Source organism: Diabrotica virgifera, chromosome 9, assembly GCF_917563875.1.
Source record: "Diabrotica virgifera virgifera chromosome 9, PGI_DIABVI_V3a".
NCBI lineage: Eukaryota > Metazoa > Arthropoda > Insecta > Coleoptera > Chrysomelidae > Diabrotica > Diabrotica virgifera.
The window spans coordinates 20,039,993-20,057,419 of record NC_065451.1 but is presented as its reverse complement, the minus strand read 5'-3'; the positions used below and the strand labels follow the sequence as shown (position 1 = coordinate 20,057,419).

Here is a 17,427-nt window from a genome sequence, read left to right as displayed (position 1 = left end):
TTTACAGAGAATATTTCCGTTTTTTGCAATATTTAAGTATTATTATAGTTACTACAACAATTTTAGAAGGTTGTGTAAATAATAACGCATGACGTTTTATATAAATAACAATAAAATGTATGTATCGGTGAAGTAAGGTTAGAATTTATTTGTTTTTTAGAAATTTTAGATTTTATATTTTATTTTATTTTTTTAGATTTTATACTAATTAAAGTCTTGAGATTCGGTAAAACCTTACTTTTCAACGTGTTTACAATCTTTGTTTGCAAGTGATCATCATAACACTGAATATAGCCGCAGTTGGCTGTGACGTCACACTCCGGCCGTCTATTATAGCTTAACGGTGTCTAGTCAGACAAACTTTGATGTATGGGAACACTGGAACAGGAGAAGTTTTAATTGTGGAACAGGTTAAAAATTTGGAACGTCAGACTACGTAAACGTTCCATGTATTTTGTCGGACAGAACTTCCAATTGATTTGTTACCATTTCATTAAACTCTCATGCAAAAATCAGACTGGTGTTTATCACCAACTGGGCATTTTAATGAGTGGAACGTGAAGAACATGTCAAATGACACTAATCTTGTTAATTAGTAATAGCAGTCTGATTTTTGAATGAGAGTTTAATGAAAGGGTAACAAATCAATTGGATGTTATGTCCGACAAAATACATGGGACGTTTTCGTAATCTGACGTTTCAATTTTTTAAACTGTTCTACAATTAAAACTTCCACCGTTCTAGTGTTCCCGTACATCTAAGTTTGTCCGACTAGACACCGTTAAGCTGTTAAGCTATTAACAAATTTTCAGCTTGCTATTAATCAACTTTTTTTTGGTACGCAGTATCCAGGTCTAATAACCCAATGGTTAGTTTTGAATTTTAAAGAAATACCAATATGTATTGTATTTTCGAGTGAACTAGCAGCTTGGTACCAGATGTTTTGGCCCTAAGATAAATAAATGCCTTTTTTAATAAAAGAAAGTCATAAAAATTCCAAATCATTTTATTTTGAGCTGTCCATTGAGACACATGTTAAGAGGCTATTACATCTTCCTAAATTTAGTGTCCGATATTTAGAACGTCCTGAATTCAGGATAGTGTAATGGCATTTAGTCAGTTAGCATCCTAATTAGGATGGTTTTCGACATTCTAAATGGCTAAATAGTCGGGACTATAACGTCGCCCCCGTTAGCGAAATTATTCCGACTCGATTTTTTTGCACAAACTTTATCAAAAACAGGTCCGTATAACAAATCCACAGGGTGCCAGGCGGTGTAGTGGTCGAAAAATTGTTTAAACAATTTTTCTATACAAATTCACAAAAATAATTGTTTCATTTCGAACAATTTTTTTTAGATAACTTGGGTCATTCTGAGCAAAAAAGGTTTCAGTCATTTTTCTCTAAAATTGATTATTGTCGAGATATACGCGATTTAATATTTGAAAAATGCAAAATGCGAAAATGGCTATTTTTTAAGGCTTAATAACTTGATTAAAAATTATTATTATGAAAGTAAAAAGTGACCAAATCAAAGATTAAAAACCCCTCTATCAAAATCCTGAAGAAACTTTAGTCATTATTTTATTACGAAGCTGTTATTTTTAATTACATATTAACAATTAGCGCTGTAGGCTGTATCGTCTCCCCGGTTAGCGAAATTATTTCGATTAGATTTTTGAAGTTATACTTCTTTACGATCGAGAGTGAAATTTTATAATACCGGGCGCATGCGCACACAGACAGTATGTAGTTCGTTGCTAATCTTTCAAGATATGTATGTATCAGCGCTGTCAGCGCCAATAAGTCATTAAAAGGATATATTAGTGTTTTTAGTAAATGTATTATTTATTATAATTTTTGTGTCTTTGGATTTGTCTTCCTCGGGAATAAGATATTTTATAATAATAGTAAGCATATTTAAAGTATTTTTGTATACTTCACTTGGTCTATTAAATTTGTCAGTATGTATGAGAAATCTTGTAACCTGTCAAAGCAAAGGGAATATAGCTCAGTGGCCGAGCGTGTGACCGGAGATCGAGAAATCCCGGACGATTCATATTCTTTTTTTTAATAAAATTTTTTTAAAAGTGGTAGGTAAGAAAGTTAGTTTAATATTTAAATAAAATACAAATAACCTGTTAAGTATATTTATTTCTTTGAAATTATATAATAAAAGTATAACTTCTTACGTGCGTACAAAGTACACACACATTCTTTTTTTTTGCACAAACTTTAACTTCAAGTATTACGTACCGCAATTTTTGAAGATTTTTGCCCCCCCCCCCTCCCCCAACCTGCGTTACGTAATACTTGAACGTCCCCTTATAACAAATCCACAGGTTTTTTCACTTCGAACAATTTTTTTTTAGATAATTTGGGTCATTCTGAGCAAAAAAGGTCTCTTGTGATTTTTCTCTAAAATTGATTGTTGTCTATTTACACGCGATTTAAAATTTGAAAAATGCGGAAATAGCCATTTTCAACGCTTAATAACTCGATTAAAAATGATTATTATATAATGCTAATCGTTAATAATTAAAAATAATAGCTTTGTAATAAAATAATGACAAAATTTCTTCAGGCTCTTGAAGGAGAGGTTTTAAACTTTGATTTGGTCACTTTCTGACTTTCATAATCATAATTATTTTTAATTAAAATATTAAGTCTTGAAAATGGCCATTTTCGCATTTTCCAAATTTTAAATTGAGTATAACTCGACAAAAATTAAATTTAGAGAAAAATAACAAGAGACCTTTTTTGCCCAGAATGACCCATATAATCTAAAAAAAGTATACAAAGTGAAAAAATTGATTTTTTGAATTTGTTTAAAAAAAATGTTTAAACAATTTTCCGACCTCGGCACCTCCCAGCACCCTGTGGATTTGTTATAAGGACCTCTTTTTGAGTAAATTTGTGCAAAAAAGTCGAATCGGAATAATTTCATACGGGGGCCACGGTACAGCGCCGTCTAAAATCGGATGGGTGTACAATCAGAGAACATCTGGTACAATACCTGTACCTTTTGTACCCAAAACGATAAACATGTCACCTACACGTAATTATTCACTCGACACGTCCGTCACTCAAGCTGGTTGTTCAAATCTGATTAGGAAAAGCTTTTGTTTTTTTTTACCTGCTTTTAAAAGTTTTACCTACTTAAACCGAACCCCTGTGGTTTTAACACTTGGTTTTCAAACCCTGTCTTTGTGTCTGTCTTTTATAATTTACGATCCTAAATTTAGGATGGTGTAATCGCTAGCTTCGTTGACTGAATTTAGTGTCCTAAATCGTATCCTGAATATCGGTCCTGAATTTAGGATAATGTAATACCCACTTTACTGTGCTTGATCTGCTAAATACAAATTTTAAGATTTTATCACTTGAATACTATTTTGTCCTATTGTAACATGAGCGGAGCGTGAGGGGCAATATAATACAATCCAGGGGTTCTATGTAAAATATAAACGAAAGTTGAAAAGGTGGAAGATTGTGATTCGGTAGTTTTTTTATTTAAGTTAAAAAACAATGTTACGCCATGCGCTGTTCGAACCATCCTACCCCCTCCCCGTGTAACGCGCCGTAACATTTTACATGACCCCCCCCTCAACTTGTGTTACGTAATACTTGAACGCTCCCAAAGTAGATTAAATTACACTTTGTATGATAAAAAAACTATCCAACGAATTCTTTGTTTTAATCTAGTAACACTCAGGATGATGGAGATATTAACCAATATTGGAATAAACACCTGTGATTTAAGGATTATCAGCAATCTGTACTGGAATCAAACATCATCTATCCGGACAGAGGCAGGAGAATCCGACGATATCAAAATCAAACGTGGGGTCCGTCAGGGATGTATACTATCCCCACTGCTGTTTAACATCTACTCTGAGGAAATCTTTCAAGAAGCATTGGATGATGTTGAAGCCGGAATTAGAATTAACGGAGAATGTATCAATAACATAAGATACGCAGACGACACTGTGGTATTCGCTGACAGTTCTGAAGCCCTACAGGAGTTAATGAGCAGAATCGCAGAAGTCAGTCAGAGATACGGACTTTCACTAAACACTAAGAAGACCAAATGTATGATGATCTCTAAGAATGAACAGCAATTTGGACGAATCAGTGTGAATGGTCAACAAATAGAAAGAGTAAAAACATACACCTACCTTGGTACGAACGTCAATGAAAATTGGGACCATTCTATAGAAATCAAATGTAGGATAGAGAAAGCAAGATCTGCATTTCAAAAAATGGCAAAGTTGTTCAAATGTCATGATTTGTCGATACCCGTAAAAGTTAGATTACTACGATGTTATATATTTCCTATACTGTTGTACGGAGTTGAGTTGTGGACTCTCACAGACGCCACCTGCAAGAAAATTGAGGCTTTTGAGATGTGGCTTTATCGTCGAATCCTGAAGATATCTTATACCGACCACATTACTAATGAGGGTGTTTTGCTGAGAATGAAAAAAGAAAAAGAGCTGTTAATCAAAATAAAAACAGCCAAAATCGAATACCTCGGTCACATCATGAGGAACAGTGAGAGATATGGACTGCTGCAACTGGTCTTGCAGGGAAAAGTAGAGGGAAAGCGAGGACCAGGAAGGCGAAGGATTTCCTGGCTGAGAAATCTACGAACGTGGTTCAACACAACCACTACAAATATTTTCAGAGCAGCAGTGTGCAAAGTGCAGATTGCCATGATGGTCGCCAACATCCGAAACGGATAGGCACTACAAGAAGAAGAACACTCCAATATAAAAAATATATATGGATAAAACGAGTTCTAAGCATTCAGGAATCATTTTCAAGAAATTTAAATTTACGTCCCTATTTTGATTATAATCGCTTCCTGTATTAAGTTACTTTTATGTGGCACTCATTGTATTATTAATTTTCGTATTATTAATCGGCAACTAACATGTCAATCTCGACAAAAAAGTATATCTACTAAATAAATTATTTTTCAAACTCTTTCAAACTAGTTTGACAAACAGTTTGAATTTTCAAACCTGTACGATTGACCAGTTTGACTTGACTTGAAATATTTGTCAGAAGGATTGACTTGAGTTTGACTTGAAATTAAGTCAAACTCAAGTCAAGTTCAAACATTCAAGTCAAACTTGTGCAACTCTAATTAGAAGGCTGCATGTGTCAGTGTGACACTTTGTGCTATACAAAGTAGTATTTGAAAGTACATGGTCTCTGAGTTTCTGTTTGCCACGTTTGATGGAAATTAAAATTTATATTAACTATGGAGTGTTTTTGTGTCTATTTTTGAGTGTCAACAGTTTAAATTTTAAGTCGCCAAATCAAAAGTGAAACCATTCAACGGAACATTTTTGAGTAATTTTCGAACATTTTACAAAGTTAGTAAAATACTTGGTCACCAATTCAATGAGGTTCAGTTGCCAGATAATTGTGAAAGTTCTATTGAATATCATTCTTCGTGCTATAATGCTTTAATTGATTGAAAAAGGGTACCTAAATAAATTATTAATAACGTAATTTTTCTCAACTTTCTACAAATGAAATAATAATGTAATTAATATGTCACATGGCAAGAAATAATTTGCTGCCAAAATAAATCGATTAGTTTAAATTTGAAGTTACGATTGCAATTTATTATGAATTATTGTCAAAAGTGACAGTTTTTCTTAAATGGAAATGTATTCATAGACATAAGGGTAGACAGGGAATACAGTGCAAAAAGTCGATAGGTGGTCTATCTATCTCTTTTAACCAAGCGATCCCGCACATGTGGCAGACAAAGATAGCTAGACCACTCAATCCATAATAACTATAATTTGCCTGATCTACTATAAATGTATTATAGTGAGGTATCTAAATGATGTTGAGATAAATCAAAAGATATCGATTGTAATTGATTGCAGGTACTTTTGACATAGAATAATCACCCCTTATTGAAATTTCAAAAATTATTTTTTTAATAATCAAGTATATTCAAATGGGAAATAAGCCACAATTTTACCTAAAAATGATTTTATTAACGTTTCCACGCCCAAGTCGGGTGTCGTTGTCAAAATACAAAATAATACTAAATAAACAAAAATGTTGTTGCTTAGTAAAAAATTCTTCTAATAATTTATTTAATCTGACTCATTTATATAGGCAATTCAGACACGTATTATACATTTTAAAGTAGACGACTTTAAAATGATATTGCCAATATTGATGAGTTGCATTCCTGGGACGATTTTGATTTAGACTTGGGCGTGGAAACGTTAATAAAATCATTTTTAGGTAAAATTGTGGCTTATTTCCCATTTGAATATACTTGATTATAAAAATGCCACAAGAAAATAGCTTCAGAACAACATTATTTTTTTAATTTGTCCGACTACAAAATCTACCCCTTATTTTTTTCCGACAACAGTCATTCTTGGTAAGGAATAATTTACTTAATTAAATTTAGTCTTTGTCGGAAAGCTATTTATCACCAGCATTTTTGTCTATATCTTACCTGTTTAGAATGTCCGACTACGAAAACTTCCCATTAATTTTGTCGGACAGAACTTCCAATTGCTTTTTTAACCTTTCATTAAACTCTCATGCAAAAATCAGACTACTATTCATCACCAACATAATTCCTGTGATGTGACATGTTCTACGTGTCGGACTCGTTAAAATGCCCAAAATTTTTGTCGGACAAACATTTTCGCATATATTACATAACGTTGGCTATCGAATAAACTTAAAAACAACTTGCTATTTTTCATAATCATAAACTTGTCAGGACGACACGTTTATCATGCTCCACAATTAAAACTTCCCCTGTTCCAGTGTTCCCGTGCATCAAAGTTTGTCCGACTAGACACCGTTAAGCTATTAACAAATTTTCAGCTTGCTATTAATCAACTTTATTTTCTTACGCGGGATCCAGGTCTATAATGTATTATTAAATAAAAATAAAACAATTATAGTATGTATTTGGAATGTTATTTGGTGCGAAATTCTTATGCGGAATGTTAAATATTCGTAGAAAAAAAAAGACGACTTTTTATTACGTCAGTTAAAGAAGACAGATTTTAAAATATTTTGTTAATGTATTATTAAATAAAAATAAAACAAGTATAGCATATGGAATATTATTTGGTACGAAATTCATATACGGAATGTAAATATTCGTAAATAAAAAAAGACGACTATTTTGGTCTGGTCAGCCCCAAGCTTCAACAGAAATAACAGAATTGAATAGCTGAATCATAAATCTAAACATACTATACAACACCTGCAAGTCATTAAAAATTCTGGGAAAGCGAAATAGTAAACTTCGCATCAAATAACATTCCGTAAGTATAGGTAATAATTGTTTTATTTCCTTTAATATACATTAAATAATTATTCATTAAATAATTTAATAATTAAACAAGTCTGGCTAATTGGCTCGACCAAAGCCATTTTTCAAGCAAAAAAATACATTAACAAAATATTTTAAAATCAGTCTTCTTTAACTGACTTAATAAAAAGTCGTCTTTTTTAGTATACGAATATTTAACATTCCGCATATGAATTTCGCACCAAATAACATTCCAAATACTATATTTTTTTATTTTTATTTAATAATACATTAACAAGTATTTTAAAATAAATCTCCTTTTAACTGAGTAATAAAAAGTTATCTTTTTCCGTCTACGAATACTTAACATTCCGTATATGAATTTCGTACCGAATAACATTCCGTATAATATGCGTTTGCCACCTCGCCGCGTATTGGTTGAAATATGACCGCGTGCTGCAAAGAACCAATAGAAAACTCCTAGGTGCCAAATACATATACGGAATGTTTAGATGCTCCCGGTAGACCTGAGTAGTGAGTAACCTTACCGGAGATTGAGTAACCAGCCCCAGTGGAAGGCAGGGCCAGGGCCGACGAGGAAGGAAGATATGGCCATTCGAAAAGGGAGTTGACAGATGAGCCTCAGAGTATAGGATGGATCGTAGAATTTAACAAAGTGGTGGCAAAGAAACTGGCAGTAAAGAGCTGGTAGTGGTGTTGATAGTGGATCAGAAAATAGAATGCAATATACTAGACTTCCAGCCGTGTATTGGAAGTGAAAGTGAAAGAATATGTAAATTTCGAATTAAATCAAAGTTCTTTAATATGACAATATCAATATTCAGTGTCCTACTGAAGAAAATGACCTCGAAGAAAGAGAAACAGAAATAAAAAAGCGATTGCGAGAAGAATTCAATAGAGAATTCTTAGAACAGAGGGAGAAAACACTACAAGAAGAATGGAATAAGATACGAATAAGAAACGGCTAAAAGAGTGATAGGAATTAAAAAAACATGATTGAAATGGCATTTGGTTTGATGAAATAAACGGCATTTGATGATGTAAACAAGCAATAGACAAAAGAAATGAACTATATGTGCAGTATACTCAAAGAACAGGAGAAAGGCGCGAAAAAGTTGAAGAACAACGAAGAAACTGAGTGATAACCGATGCTAAAGAGATATTAAGGATAAATAACTGCAGAAGATCAGCCAAGGAAAGGGAGTCACTTTCGTAGAGTTTTGAACTAGAAATGTGAAATGTCTCTTCCGTATTGAACACCTACTCACTTCTCTTTACTTCTTTTTATCATTATCCTTTATTTTTAGACCGGAAGAAGTAGAAGACATAGCAGGAAAAATGTTGGGCCAATACTTGGTAACCAAACAAACTGGCGAGAAAGGAAGGATTTGTAATTTAGTGATGGTGACTGAACGTAAATTTCCTAGAAAAGAATTTTATTTTGCAGTAATGATGGAGCGTTCATTTAACGTAAGTACATATCTTGTTTTACTTGTATTACCTAAGTAGTGCTACTGTTTGATTGTACTTGATCTATTAGCAGACCCTCGAAATAGTTTTTCCAGCCTACTTTTATTGCTGGGTCATCACTAGGGAGCGGATTTTATGCTAAATGCATATTGCATGCATATTTCGCATATTTGAGAACTTTATTAAATTTTGCATATTTTTAAAGAAACATGCATATTTTGTGCCTATTTAAAAACATTTACGTCCAAAAAAATTTAAATTTTTAATTCCACACAAAATATTCCCCCGCATAGGCTGTTTTATCAATTTCTAGAACTACCTGAAGAGAGACGGCTCATTCACTGCCTTTTCATTTTTTCTTAGAAATTACCCGATCTTTACACAAAGAAGGATGGTTTACCGGGAAATCCGAATTTTATTTACTTTTATTATATTTAGTATAATTTGCATCCCAATTTAGTAGGTGCCTATAATTCTGGTGATTATTTTAAATCCCCTATTGTTAAGAGAATTTACACCTTTAACCATAGTTTTACGATTTTCTAACGGAAATTGAAATATTCATGCTTTAGATCAGATCCCGTCTTTAAACGGCTTTAAAACTTTGGAAGACATAATATGCAAAATTTTTCATGGAAACTTTGAAATTGATTTTGGTGCAGAATTTTCGGCTGCAACAAGCATTTATTTTAAATACGCCCCAATTATTTCTGTTGATGTTGAAAGGAGTTTTTCAAGTTATAAAAATATTTTTTCTATGGATGCTATACAATGTGCAGCTTCTCTCACTACTTAAATATATTCAAAATGAACAATTTCTCAGGCAGTGAGAAAAGTCGGTCATTGCAGTGAGAAATATTTTTTCTCACGGGTTCACCGCCGGTTTACATACATATCATCGCCATTTCCATGGTAACATGCACATTACAAACACAAGTATTTTTGTCAAACAAAATGTGTTCAAACTTGTCAAAACTTATCAAAAATTACCTTTTAAGACTGTTCAACTGTGAATTATTATAATTTTAAATAAATAAAGTATATAAATATTAAGAATATTAAATACCTATATATGTGTATAATATGTATTTTATTTCAATTTAGGCATATAATATACCTAAAAGCACCTAAATTATTTAATTTTGAAGTTTGAACTCTTGAGAAAAACGCATCCATAGAAAAAGTACACGATAGAAAATGACATATTTATCTCTCGCTTGATTTGCGCTTCAATAAACTTCTGCGCTCGTGAGAAATATGTCCTTTTCTCTCTTGTTGTACAATATACTATTATCTGATCAAAGAAAATGTTTTCTCGTAAAAAATTTGGAAAAACACATTGTAGTGAATTATAATCGAAGATATATATACATAATGACATTGTTATTTTATTTTAAATAGGTAACTATTGGTACCAGTTTTTGTAAAAAATGTGAATAAATTGCATATATAAAAAATAATGATTTTATTTGAAAGATAATAAATAAGAACTCTGCTCCCCCTATAAAAGAACCCCCTAGAATAGAATAGAACAGAAAATTTGTGGTTTCTCGAAATGCGCATTTTTTGAATTTTTGTGCATATCTTGCGCATATTTCGTAATTTTTTACTGCATATATATGCGCATATTTCATCAAAATTGATCGCATATAAATCCGCTCCCTAGTCATCACCATCACTGATAATTTGTCCTTCACTATTTTTTCTAAAATGAGTAGACAACAATTGAGACAAGTAAATTCCAAGTTTTTTAAAATTATTCGCCACTGGTTCACATTGCGTTGAGGATTGTCAACTGCGTTATGAAGAGTGTTCTATCAATAATTTTCAAATGGAGTATAATAAATTTTTGTTTAATCTCTTCCGTTTCTCAGAAGTTTTAGATAAACCTCCTTTTCCTTTTAAGTTTAATTTAACTTTTAATTTTTTATGTTTAACGTTTAAAAATTGCTTCTTTAGTCCAGGAACTGAAGCTTTTCACCTCGCAATTTTTACAGAATGGATCGATTTGCTTGAAAATTTGAGACTATGTAGTGGATAATCCAAGGATCAAAATATATATGATGCTGAAAGGCGCTTTTACCATGGGGGTGGTTGCCACCCCATCTCGAGGTGGAAATTTTTTATTATATTTTCACCACAAAATTTGATAAAAACACTTATTCTAAGCAAAAATTGTTATATACATTTTCTTGATAAAATTCGTAGTTTTCGATTTATTCGCTATCGAAAATGTTAGTTTTATACCTATCTAAAACATCAATGTTTTTCGATATACTCATTTTCGATTCACTCAATTTTTGCCGTTGAAAAAATTTGTTTAAACCATGTTCTTGGAAATTAAATAACCTACAATTTCATATTTAAACATTTTTTAGTATCTCTGATGTTAATCTTTCTATTCTGAAAAAAATGGCATTTTTTACCAAACTACAAAAATTCGTTATTCGATTTCAACTTCAGTTTTTTAAAAACTGATCATTCTAAGCCGGTCAAACTTCTAGATTCTATTATTAATACATAAATAAAGAAGGCTTAATAAAGGCAATGACTAAAAACACCGCTAACTTATATAATCACGCTTCCAATTGGATTTCTCCTTTTTTTTTCCAAAAAAATATATTGATTTTTTAACCGTAACTTTATTATTTTTTATCTTAAAAAGTTTGATAATAAATCATTTTGTAGGTTTTTACAATATCTATAGGAATATTAATACTAAATCCTTTTAAAATCCTCAGTCGCAAAAAGAGGTGACTTTGAAAGGGTTGGTAAAGGTGGTTTTTGCATGTTATTACAAGTTTTAATTGTCAATACCTCACTCAATTTTAGCTGCAGAAAAAATATTTGCAAACCATATTCTTGGGAATTAAATAAGCTACAATTTTATATTAAAACATTTTTTCATATCTCTGATGTTAATCTTTTTATTCTGAAGAAAAGGGCATTGTTTACCAAACTACAAAAATTCGTTATTCGATTTTAAATCCATTTTTTAAAAACTGATCATTCTAAGCCGGTCAACCTTTTATAACCTATTAATAATGCATAGATAAAGAAGAACGAATAAAATTAATGAATAGTTTTAATTAGGGTAGTGATTAGGGGGTTGATTCCGATCACTTTTTCGCAGAAAAAATAGGGACTGACATTCCTTTCATTATAAGTCACTTAATTTTTAAGCTAGAGACTTTTTTTATTTCTGGAGATAGATACTTTTAAATACTTTAAATTAGCTTAAATAAGTTATCCTCGAAAAATATATAGTTTTCCTATTACGAGGAAAACGAAAAGCCCTAGATACAAAGTTTACTACTTTTTAAACAATTAGAATAATTGAAATAAAAATATAATAAACAATATTTTAAATCCAAGACTTTTCGTTAATAAACTGCTTTCTGGCTGCATCCCATATCTCCGGATTTTACAATATATAATCACATAGAGACGACGAAATAGGAGAAAGCAAATAGAGGACACTTAGGCCACGCATTTACCTTCTCTTCGTCTAGGAAAAGAACCGAAAGACAGTTTCTAAATACTCACAAATTGAGTAAAAATGAAAAAGATAAAAAAGAGTTCAAGGCAGGTTTTGCTTATATTCGATTCAGAGTTGGACTACCATCTCCATATAGTAACTATTTCAGCATCCTTATGCATCATCAGTGAAGATTATGCAGTCACAACTCTGAAGGGAATACAAACATTCTGCCTTTTTTAAAGCAAACCATCGCGATGCGATGAACCCGCCTTTTGAGACGCAATACAGCGACATCTCTCGTATTACGAGGAAAACGAAAAGCCCTAGATACAAAGTTTACTACTTTTTAAACAATTAGAATAATTGAAATAAAAATATAATAAACAATATTTTAAATCCAAGACTTTTCGTTAATAAACTGCTTTCTGGCTGCATCCCATATCTCCGGATTTTACAATATATAATCACATAGAGACGACGAAATAGGAGAAAGCAAATAGAGGACACTTAGGCCACGCATTTACCTTCTCTTCGTCTAGGAAAAGAACCGAAAGACAGTTTCTAAATACTCACAAATTGAGTAAAAATGAAAAAGATAAAAAAGAGTTCAAGGCAGGTTTTGCTTATATTCGATTCAGAGTTGGACTACCATCTCCATATAGTAACTATTTCAGCATCTTTATGCATCATCAGTGAAGATTATGCAGTCACAACTCTGAAGGGAATACAAACATTCTGCCTCTTTTAAAGCAAACCATCGCGATGCGATGAACCCGCCTTTTGAGACGCAATACAGCGACATCTCTCGTATTACGAGGAAAACGAGAAGCCCTAGATACAAAGTTTACTACTTTTTAAACAATTAGAATAATTGAAATAAAAATATAATAAACAATATTTTAAATCCAAGACTTTTCGTTAATAAACTGCTTTCTGGCTGCATCCCATATCTCCGGATTTTACAATATATAATCACATAGAGACGACGAAATAGGACGAAATAGTTACTATATGGAGATGGTAGTCCAACTCTGAATCGAATATAAGCAAAACCTGCCTTGAACCCTTTTTTATCTTTTTCATTTTTACTCAATTTGTGAGTATTTAGAAACTGTCTTTCGGTCCTTTTCCTAGACGAAGAGAAGGTAAATGCGTGGCCTAAGTGTCCTCTATTTGCTTTCTCCTATTTCGTCGTCTCTATGTGATTATATATTGTAAAATCCGGAGATATGGGATGCAGCCAGAAAACAGTTTATTAACGAAAAGTCTTGGATTTAAAATATTGTTTATTATATTTTTATTTCAATTATTCTAATTGTTTAAAAAGTAGTAAACTTTGTATCTAGGGCTTTTCGTTTTCCTCGTAAAACGCTTAAATAAAATGTGGTTTCTTACTGAGTTACAGGGTGTTTTATCTAAAAATTTAAAAATTATTTTTGCTCAGCATTTTAAAACTATTCGACGTATCCTTTTCATACTTGGCAGGAAGTATAGGTACTGTACAAGCTACTAAATTATGTTAAACAAACGTTTCTGGTTATTACCAGAGGCGTACAACGGGGGAAAGTGAATGGTTTACCCTTTCCAAATTCTACGTCACTGGCGAAATTGCTATTTTAGTTCCATCTTTGGATTCTCCAATACTTTCTATGAAAATAATTCACCCTACAGTCGTAACGATAAAGTCATTAGTTTTCGAGATCTTTGATGTTCAAAATAAAACGGCACGGTTATTTTGATCAGTGTATTGTGTCGCTTCATTTTTAATTTAAAATATCTCGAAAACTAATCATTTTATCGTTACGAATGAAGAGAATATTATCTACATAAAAATCATTGCAAAATCAAAAAATTACACTAAAATAGCAATTTCGTCAGTGGCGTAGAATTTGGGAAGGGTCAACCAGTCAATATCCCCTGTCGTACGCCTCTGGTAGTAGTTATAAACGTTTATTTATCTTAATTTAGTAGAGTTTACAGTACCTACACTTTCTGCCAAGTATGATAAGGGTACGCCAAATAGTTTTAAAGTACTGGGTACAAATAATTTTTAAATTTTATTCATATGAATCATATCATAAATTAATCAAAATAACTGTGCTGTTTCATATTTATGAGTATATTATTCAAAGTATATTTATCAAATGAGTATATTATTTACGTAGAAAGTATTGGTAATCTAAAAATGGTACTAAAATAGTAATTCCTCCAGTGGCGTAGGATTTGAGAAGGGTCAACCATCCACCATCCCCTGTCGTACTCCTCTGGTAGTAGCTAGAAACGTTTGTTTATCATAATTGATTAGGGTGTCTAGAAGTCGCACTTTCTGTTAAGTATTAAAAGGATACGTCGAACAGTTTTAAAATGCTGAGCAAAAATATTTTTTAAATTTTTAGATAAAACACCCTGTAACTCAGTAAGGAACCACATTTTATTTAAGTGTTTTAGGGGTAATCTTCGTATTTTGTGCTAAGGTTTCTCCAGTTACTATATGGACAATTATTAATGAAACACCCTGTATATGTACTCGTATTTTAGTTTTCTTTAACTCTTTAGGGACCAGTTCTGATCGCCTCTTCGCAGGGAGGTGTAGACATTGAAGAAGTGGCCGCCGAAAATCCCAAAGCAATCGTTTATGAGCCAATTGATCCGGTTACAGGATTAAAAAAGCAACAGGCCGAAAAAATGGTCAGCACTGTTGGCATTCGTAATCAAAAAGAAAAAATTACCGATATTTTGATGAAAATGTACGACCTTTTTGTGAAAAAAGACGCGTTGTTAATAGAAATCAATCCTTTTGCTGAGGACACTCAAGGTTCATGTAAGATATTTCAATTTTCTTTAATATTTCTGAATAGACCTGGATCCCGCGTAAGAAAAAAAAGTTGATTAATAGCAAGCTGAAAATTTGTTAATAGCTTAACGGTGTCTAGTCGGACAAACATTGATGCACGGGAACACTGAAACAGGGGAAGTTTTAACGGTCGAGCATGATAAACGTGTCGTCCTGACAAGTTTATGATGGTGAAAAATAGCAAGTTGTTTTTAAGTTTATTCAATAGCCAACGTTATATAATATATGAAAAAATGTTTGTCCGACAAAAAGGTTGGGCATTTTAACGAGTCCGACACGTAGAACATGTCACATCACAGGAACTATGTTGGTGATGAATAGCAGTCTGATTTTTGCATGAGAGTTTAATGAAAGATTAAAAAAGCAATTGGAAGTTCTGTCGGACAAAATGAATGGGAAATTTTCCTAGTCGGACATTCTAAACATGTAAGATATAGACAAAAATGTTGGTGATAAATAGCAAGCTAATTTTGATTTGTTTATGTACAAATTATATTTTGTAACGCAAAAAGTTATATGTCGGACAAAAAGGTTGGGCAAATCGAAGGAAATAAATAAAAAACATTTTTTCAGAATGACTTAGTCACATATTGATAAAGCTATTTTAGTTGTATATTATTATTTATATTCACATATTTGCATGTGCATATATATACATGCACACTCCAAAAACAGTGAGGTAAGTATCAATGCATTTATATATTGCAAAACAATTATTTTTTTGGGGAAGTTTGTTCTAGATATTATCAAAATGACAATAAAAAATGCCAAAGAACATGTGAAAGCAATCTCTTAGGGTTTTATAATTAGGCGCATCAGAAAGTACGATTTGTAGGAAAATTTCCTACAAAAAACGTTGTATACATTTTTTTCCATACTCAAATCTTAACCCTGTAAACGACATTGAAAAATGTGAAGAGTCTAAAACTTCGGTGCTTATAAGAATAGACGTAAATATGACACATTATGTTTAGAAGTATGTATTGGAAGGCTGCATTTGTCAGTGTGACACTTTGTGCTATACAAAGTAGTATTTGAAAGTACATGGTCTCTGAGTTTCTGTTTGCCACGTGTGTTGGAAATTAAAATTTATATTAACTATGGAGTGTTTTTGTGTCTATTTTTGAGTGTCAACAGTTTAAATTTTAAGTCGCCAAATCAAAAGTGAAACATTCAACGGAACATTTTTGAGTAATTTTCGAACATTTTACAAAGTTAGTAAAATACTTGGTCATCAATTCAATGAGGTTCAGTTGCCAGATAATTGTGAAAGTTCTATTGAATATCATTCTTCGTGCTATAATGCTTTGCTTGATTGAAAAAGGGTACCTAAATAAATTATTACTAAAATTGTATAACGTAATTTTTCTCAACTTTCTACAAATGAAATAATAATGTAATTAATATGTCACATGGCAAGAAATAATTTGCTGCCAAAATAAATCGATTAGTTTAAATTTGAAGTTACGATTGCAATTTATTATGAATTATTGTCAAAAGTGACAGTTTTTCTTAAATGGAAATGTATTCATAGACATAAGGATAGACAGGGAATACAGTGCAAAAAGTCGATAGGTGGTTTATCTATCTCTTTTAACCAAGCGATCCCGCGCATGTGGCAGACAAAGATAGCTAGACCACTCAATCCATAATATAATTTGCCTGATCTACTATAAATGTATTACAGTTAGGTATCTAAATGATGTTGACATAAATCAAAGAATATCGATTGTAATTGATTGCAGGTACTTTTGACATAGAATAATCACCCCTTATTGAAATTTCAAAAATTATTTTTTTAAATTGTCCGACTACAAAATCTACCCCTTATTTTTTTCCGACAACAGTCATTCTTGGTAAGGAATAATTTACTTAATTAAATTTCGTCTTTGTCGGAAAGCTATTTATCACCAGCATTTTTGTCTATATCTTACCTGTTTAGAATGTCCGACTACGAAAACTTCCCATTAATTTTGTCGAACAGAACTTCCAATTGCTTTTTTAACCTTTCATTAAACTCTCATGCAAAAATCAGACTGCTATTCATCACCAACATAATTCCTGTGATGTGACGACATGTTCTACGTGTCGGACTCGTTAAAATGCCCAACATTTTTGTCGGACAAACATTTTCGCATATATTACATAACGTTGGCTATCGAATATACTTAAAAACAACTTGCTATTTTTCACAATCATAAACTTGTCAGGACGACACGTTTATCATGCTCCACAGTTAAAACTTCCCCTGTTCCAGTGTTCCCGTGCATCAAAGTTTGTCCGAC

General features: G+C 32.0%; 1 protein-coding gene across 1 annotated transcript in view; it reads left to right on the top strand.

Annotated features, from left to right (window-relative positions):
* Nucleotides 1–17,427, top strand: part of LOC114331418 (succinate--CoA ligase [ADP-forming] subunit beta, mitochondrial-like) — a 31,085-nt gene that overhangs the window by 6,882 nt on the left and 6,776 nt on the right. Inside the window, exons 3-4 of the mRNA XM_050661941.1 lie at nucleotides 8,645–8,807; nucleotides 14,845–15,109. Of these exons, the coding sequence (XP_050517898.1) occupies nucleotides 8,645–8,807; nucleotides 14,845–15,109 (428 nt within the window). The remainder of the gene's footprint in view (nucleotides 1–8,644; nucleotides 8,808–14,844; nucleotides 15,110–17,427) is intronic.